The 7,841-nt window shown below is 37.4% G+C and overlaps 1 protein-coding gene across 1 annotated transcript; it reads left to right on the top strand.

The window, feature by feature from the left end:
• Positions 1 to 1,806: 1,806 nt before the first annotated feature.
• On the top strand, positions 1,807 to 6,569 carry LOC108703860 (up-regulator of cell proliferation). Its single transcript, XM_018240167.2, has one exon. It carries the CDS (start codon positions 1,887 to 1,889, stop codon positions 6,567 to 6,569), a length of 4,683 nt encoding a protein of 1,560 aa, XP_018095656.2. The 5' UTR covers positions 1,807 to 1,886.
• Positions 6,570 to 7,841: the final 1,272 nt, after the last annotated feature.

The raw sequence follows: 7,841 nt of genomic DNA, 5'->3' as shown, positions 1-7,841 counted from the left end.
CCTTCGCTAGTGAATTTATGCCAGCGACCGTTAGTAAATCGGCAAAGTACCGAAATGACGTCACGCTGGCGAATTGTCGCCCGCGTTAGTCACTTTGCCCTTTAGTAAATTTGCCCCAAGGTGCAACAAAATTCGCAGCTTGCCTTATGGTAGCAGCACCCCTGTTTTACTACAGTGATATCTTGTATGTTTTTTAGGTTGCTATACTTGATGACATCTGACAAGTTCCTACAATGCAATTACTATAAGAATAAGCAACCACATCATCAGGTTCTCCAGGGTTTTATGCAAAAACATACACAGGAGAGTCACCATATCCTGAAATGGAGAGTAAGTACATTTATAAATACAGTATATGGTAAGACTAAGAACCATATTTTTGGCATAGCACTCTGTGGGGTAAATTTATCAAAGAGTGAAGTTCCGCCACTAGAGTGAAATTCCGCAGCTCTCCATTCATTTCTATGGGATTTTGAAAGGCGTATTTATCAATGGGTGAAAGTGAAATTTCACCCTTTGATAAATACGCCTTTAAAAACCCCATAGAAATGAATGGGAAGTGGCGGAATTTCACTCTAGTGGCGGAACTTCACTATTAACTTCACTCTTTGATAAATATACCCCTGTGTGCTTCTGGATGATTTTACCTGGACATATAAGCTAAGACAATGTGTGGAACTAGAAACACCCACCACAAATGACTTTAGATGATGGAGTTTGTCATCATCTCTAATGGTGTCCGGTTGACTTTTTCTGACTTTGTACATTGTAAATACAATATATTCTCTATAAATGTTGATAACTTACAGTGTTACCCAAAGAGTATACTCTTGTTTGATATGATTAAGGTTGCATTATCCATATAAATGGTGCTGGTGTGAATTGCACAAGAGGTTACTACAGCAATATTTTTACTACAGTCAAAAAGTAATAATCATACATGCAGAAAAATTTGATTTGAAACACATGTTTTTTATTAAAACAGTCATACCTGTAGTAAAGTAAGTAAAGTTATTTTGCTTGACTAACATAATAGACAAGACTAATTGTGTAGGATGATAGTATTCATATTACGCCAATGCGCCTAAGCCGCATGGGTGAGGTAACTAAGTCATATTGCCCAAAGTGTCGTCAGCACGAGGCTGATTATATTCATATGTTATGGAAATGCCCTCAAATCAATCATTACTGGAACAGAGTTATGTCCCACAGACAAAACTACCTTCCCCAAGATAATGTCTCCACAAGTCTGTATACTGGGGGTGATAGATGAAGTTGTCCCGCAAAATGCCAAAAGAGATCTGTGGAGATCCTTGCTGTTTTATGCGAGAAAAGCTCTACTTATGAAATGGATGGACTCAAAGCCACCTTCCCTTCGATTTTGGCTAGACCTAATAAACAAAAATCTCCCACTCATACAACTGACGTATCTATCTAGAGGGTGCCCGAGCAAATATGGGAAGATCTGGGATGAGTGGACAGAGGCCAACTCTTAATGAACACCACGGTTTGCCAGAACACCACTGGTTGTATCCAACCCCATCTCTAATGAACTGATGTGAATTGCAACTTGACTGTACGCATTGCTGTATGATGTGATATTTATTGTGACCTGATTGTACCTGGAACCCCCTTCCCTTTTTACTTCTGTACCCCCTCCCCCCCTTTTTTGTTTTTTGAAAATTGAAAAATAAAAACTATAAAAAAAAAAAAAAAATTGTGTAGGATGACCTGCAGTTAAATGATTTATCCCATTTTTTATCGCATTCCCATTTTTATTATTACTGGTGGTAAAAACAAATTAAAACAAATTAAGTAGCCCTTTAGTACCTTTCAACTGTTATTTTTTTCTCTCAGCAGGAAATAAGGATATTCTGATTGAAATTATGAAAAAAATGAAAAGGGCAAAGCTCTGCCTGAGGGACATCCTGGACATTGGGCAGGAGAATATAAATGAAGTTGCCCCCCAGACTGTACAAGATCTTCCCTGGGCTCTCCTAAGGAAACTGATGGCTCTGGACAGGACTGCAAGAAACACATGTCTTATATCACACATGCAGAACTCTGGTACAGATTTAGGGGCAGTACAAAATCTACAGTCATATTTTGATTTTAATATTGAAGAAAGTACAACAAATGCAATGAATCCATTAGATCTACTGTGTGTTCTCCTTCACTGTTCAGATAATTTTTTACAACAGAACATTTTCTCAAATATGGTCACATGTCAGTTTGCTATTCCATTGTTGCTCCCTGCTGGCGATAGCCCAGACTGTACCTTCATGCTTTGGGCAATGAGAGATATTGTTAAAAGGTGGAGACCTCAGTCATTATCAGACAGTAAGGGATTTAAGGAAGAAAGCCTAGTTCAAGTACCATTGGCTTTCTTTTCTTTTGTGAGGCTTGGTCAAAGTAATTTATCAAAATCAAAAATCCTTAATCTAGTCCTTAGCCCAGCACAACAATACAATGATTTCTTCATTCATGAAAATATAGAGGGTGGAAACATTGAAAGAAAAATCTCTAATGGCTTGGTGGAAATTTCTTGGTATTTCCCAGCTGTTGGTGGAAAGAATTTTGACACTTTTGAAGAACCCATTGCAGTTGCCAATTTACGAGGAGATTTAGAATCAAATTGGACACAATTCAGCTTCCTAACACAAGTTTCTTCAGCAGTGTTTGTATTTGTGGACAGCATTAATGAGGAACAGTGCAAACTTTTATCTGGCTGTAACAAATCTGAAACAACCTTCTATTTTATAATTATTCCAAGTGGCAGAAATATCAGTATAGAGACTGTGAAACGCCTGGAAAATCTGCTTTTGATGTTAAACATTAATTCTAAAAATATACTGAAGAAGGACAGAAGAGCAAATGATGCAGAACTGGTGAAGACTATACAAAATATTATAAAATGTTTTTTAAAAAATTCCTGTAAAAAAGTAAGGCTGGAGAAAATGGCACACACAGCAAGTGAACTTGGTATCAAAGTGGATGAGAATTTTGAGCAATGTCAGAAAGGCAAAGAGCATGCTAAAAAAATTACTAAGTCAATAAGCAATGTAGTACAATATAAAAAAGAGACAATGAAACTTCAAGGTGAACTATGGAAACAATTGGCTCAAACAGAGAAAGAACTGTGCAGAATGAAAAAACAAGGGCATTTACACATTGAGGAATACAAAAGTCAACTGTTAAAGCGACATAAAGAGTTGCATAGGCAGCAAAACCAACATGAACTACCCGATGGTATGATTAAATTTATATCTGCAATTACTCAGTTAACTCAGGAAGAGAAACTTTACTTCCTGAAGTGGTTGAAATTTACACTTGACTCTGTAGCTAGAAAAAATCTGTCTGAACTGCAAGCTAAATATAAGGAACAATGTTCAGCCTCAGGCAATAAGAATGCACTCAAGGAGTTAGACCAGCAAATATCTGACATCTCTTTAGGAGTTGAACACTTTCTGCGTGAGATGGGACAGTTTTATGAGGCTGAATGTTGTATGGTGAAAGATAAACAAATTCAAATGGATAGAAGAAGATTCAAGGAACTCCCAACAATAGCTTCCAATCTGCTTCTAGATGGATTTCCATTGGAACTTGTAGATGGAGATGCCTCCAACATCCCCCTGCAGTGGATCACTGATGTTCTGATTATGTTAGACAAAAAGACAGGAGGGAAATGCAGAATGAGAGTAATCACAGTGCTGGGAGTGCAGAGCACAGGGAAGTCCACCCTCCTGAACACCATGTTCGGGTTGCAGTTCCCAGTGGCCAATGGGCGGTGCACTCGGGGAGCGTTTATGACACTGATTCAAGTGAAAGAAAACCTCAGAAAGAACTTGGGCTGTGATTTTATTCTTGTACTTGACACTGAAGGTCTAAAGGCTCCAGAATTAGCTTCTTTGAAGGACAGCTATGAACATGACAATGAGCTGGCAACTCTAGTAGTTGGGTTAAGTGATATCACCATAGTTAACACTGCAATGGAACACACAGGAGAAATGAGAGACACGTTGCAGATTGTTGTTCATGCTTTTCTTAGGATGAATGAAATAGGTAAGAAACCCAACTGTCAGTTTGTACATCAGAATGTGAATGATGTTTCTGCTTATGATTTGAACATGAGAGACAGAAAAAAACTTCTGGAGCAGCTGAATGAAATGACTAAAGTGGCAGCAAACATGGAAAAAAGAGGAAGAATTACACATTTCAGTGATATCATGGACTATAACCTAGAAAAAGACAACTGGTACATTCCTGGGCTTTGGTACGGTGTCCCACCCATGGCTTCTGTAAACTCTGGCTACAGTGAAAATGTATATAAAGTAAAGAAATATTTGTTTGAGTTTATGGGGAAACAGAATATTCCAGCACAAAATATTCGTCAATTTATTGTGTGGATTAAAAGCTTGTGGAATTCAGTGAAGCATGAAAATTTTATCTTCAGTTTCAAAAACAGTCTGGTAGCTGAAGCTTATAATAACTTGTCAATAAAATATTCTCAGTGGGAATGGAACTTCTGCAAGCAGGTTCACTCCTGGCTGAACAATGCAGAAAACATGATCAAGAATCAATCTGGAGAAAAAATCCTGGAAATAACAAATACAAATCTAAAAGATGATCTGCTTACTGTTCTCAGCAAAGAAGAAAGTGATATGTTAATGTTGTTAGAAAAGTATTTTGAAAGCAAATCTGATAATGTTCACTTGATATTAAAGTACAAAGAAGAATTCTTTACTGGTGTGAGAAGTCTCAAGAAAAAAATGGACCATTCTGTAACCTCAAAGATTGATGAAGCAATACGAATACAAAAAGGGAAAAATTTCATAAAGAGTATCCAAAGCAATTATCAAAAAGAAGTTGAAAAGAAAGTTGCCAGTTTGCTAGATCAGGTGAGAAGACAGGAACGTCAGCTTGGAGCAGAAGAAGTCAGAAAACCATTTGACTCCATGTGGGAGAGAACTTTAGCTGAGTTACCAAAGCAACAGTTAGAGAAGCGTATTATCCAAAGGGAAATGTTGCAGGAACTCAAAAGGGACATTGCCAACAAAGGAAGTTCTATAAATGAGAAATTCCTCAGTATAAAGTGTTTAGATGAGTTTGGGAAAAAATTCATGACTGAAGACAAGCATATTGATATTAAATGGTTTTCAATACAAGGTGTTAAAGAACAATTGTTTAAGGAAAGGCATAATAAAATCAGCGAGCTTGCATCTTCTTTAATTAGTCAATGCTCTCATTATGTAACAGATAAAGTTAAAACAGGAGAAAACTATGATGGGACCTATTGCCAAGAATTGCTCAATATAATCAATGAAAGATTGAGGAAGAAAGAAGTAAAAAATCTTCACATTAGCCACCTGTTTGAGTTGGACCTAAAGTTGCATATCTTTGGAAGTGCAGCCCCTCGGTTTCAGATGATGCATGAGAGATTTATCCAAGAGAACGATCCTGTGCTGTGCTTGGGAAAATTGAAATCTGATTATTTGGCGACCTTCAAAAATATATTTGAGGAGAAGGATGAGACAGTTAACAGAGCCAAGCATTTCTGTGAGCTCTGCCTGAAACCAGCAGTAATTGACCACATTAACCAACATCTGGGGAAGGATATAGTCGATGATATTTTTCACAGTGGAGATTCAAAAGAATATTGCAGCAGAACCTTATTCCAATTCACTGTGCTAAAGAAATTGCTGGATAATAAGGAGTTTGCTCAGTTTGTACAATATATCAATCGCTATGAGCTTTTTGTTAAGTCATGGATAACACAGTACATATTAGATACTTATAATAATAATTCCAAACAACTACAACAATTACAAGTTAGAATTCTCTCCCATATCTGTAATGATATCAGGGAAGTCCTTAAAAACTCAGATTTATTAAACAGTGCCACTGTCTCAGATTTTTTGGAAAGTTTTTCCAGGATGTTAGAGAGCAAATTAATAATTTCACAAAATCTGATGAAAGTGATCATTTTTCAAAACAAATCAAATATCCAGACATTTTCAAATGACATTGAGTTGTTTCTCACAACCATAGAACAACAAATTATATTAGAGATTCAGTCCACCGACATAAAATCTGTGCTCTTTAAAGTCACTCTGAAACCAGAGGATGAATTATTCAAGAAGGTGTTTTGCTGTGGGAAACAATGTCCCTTCTGTGGAGTTCCCTGTGAGGCTGGAGGTACTGACCATAAGGAGCACTTTGCTTCTGTCCATCGCCCTCAAGGATTAGGGAACTGGCGTTATGAAACTGATGGAAAACTGACAACAGAAATATGTTCAACAATTGTGGTCTCTGATGGGAGTTTCAAAAATACAGATACAGAGTGGCAATGGCATCCTTACAAAGAATACCGCACATTCTACCCAGACTGGGCCATTCAACCTGACCCCAGCATCACAGCCTCAGACTACTGGAAACATATTTTCTATAGGTTCAACCAAGAATTTGCTCTAAAATATAATGCAAAACCAGCCGATCTGCCAGACACATGGCTCCAGATAACAGAGGAACAGGCTCTTGAAAGTCTAATGGAAACATTTAATATGATATAATCTGAACAGCAGTGTAAAATGTCCTTTATCTAATCATCTAAAAATCTTTTATTTTACAGGTGGTAATTGGCAAAAGAAATTTGCTTAAAATACTTCATAATACTTAGAATTGAAATTAATGTTAATTTTTTTTTGTAAGGTTTTCTTTATTGCTTTTATCAGATAAAGAAACAGAGGTAGACAAAAAAAAGTAGTGTAGAGAAAAAGAAAAATAGTTTGTGTTTTGGAAGAGTCCTGAAGGGAGAGCTAGAGTAGAGGGCAAGCGAGGGAATGGCCCCCCTTTAGGTGTCATCTGGTGTGACTTAATCAGAGACAACAGTCAATAGTGAACAAGGATAAAGGAATGTTTTCTTGCATCAATACATATAAGTCAGTACAGCATTGTTAGTTACAGTTCAAAGGGTTCCAGCACTGGGAAGAGTGAAGGATGGATGTCTAGGTCCTCCCTCAGCCATCTGCTCCATATTTTCTTGAATTTTTTAGGGTAACCCCTAGCCATGTACCTTAACTTTTGGTTGGGTAGAATGTCATTGATTAGCTTTTACAAAAACTCAGAGTTGGGGGTGCTGTTGCCTTCCAGAATAGTTTTTTTTGGCAAAATGGATGAGCTGTAGGAGGCTTACATGTTCATAGAAGTTCAGAGACAGTCCTTCAGTGATCCCCAATAGATAGAGCTCTGGGGAGTGCCAGTGCCGCTATGCTTTATACCAAAATCTCTAACAAGAGTCACTGAATTTTGGGACAGTCCCAAAATGTGATTACTTTGGTCTCAGTTACATCTAGGGCACACATGGGGATAACCGGGATATATGTTTAATTTTTAGCATTCTCAGTAGCCTTTCAAAAAATGTTCCCAGTTCAGTAAAGTTCATGTACAATACACTACACTTAGGGGCAGATTTATCAAGGGTCGAATTTCGAGGGTTAATAAACCCTCGAATTCGACCCCTGAAGTTAAATCCTTCGAATTAGAATATCGAATCGAAGGATTTAGCGCAAATGTTTCGATCAAACGATCTCATAACGTTACGAACGATACGAACGATTTTAAGCAATCGATCAAAGGATTTTTATTTGATCAAAAAAAGCTTAGAAAAGTGCTGGGGAAGGTTCCCATAGGCTAATATTACACCTCGGTAGGTTTAAAGTGGCGAAGTATGTAGTCAAAGTATTTTTTAAAGAGACAGTACTTCGACTATCGAATGGTCGAATAGTCGAACGATTTTTACTTCAAATCGTTTGAAACGTTTGATACGATCGAATCGAAAGATC

This window comes from Xenopus laevis, chromosome 9_10L (assembly GCF_017654675.1).
Source record: "Xenopus laevis strain J_2021 chromosome 9_10L, Xenopus_laevis_v10.1, whole genome shotgun sequence".
Classification (NCBI taxonomy): Eukaryota; Metazoa; Chordata; class Amphibia; order Anura; family Pipidae; genus Xenopus; species Xenopus laevis.
This window is presented reverse-complemented; position numbering and strand designations above follow the sequence as displayed.

Coding starts and splice junctions, on each gene's coding strand:
- LOC108703860 (XM_018240167.2), top strand. CDS start 1,887: ATGAAAAAAATGAAAAGGGCAAAGCTCTGCCTGAGGGACATCCTGGAC.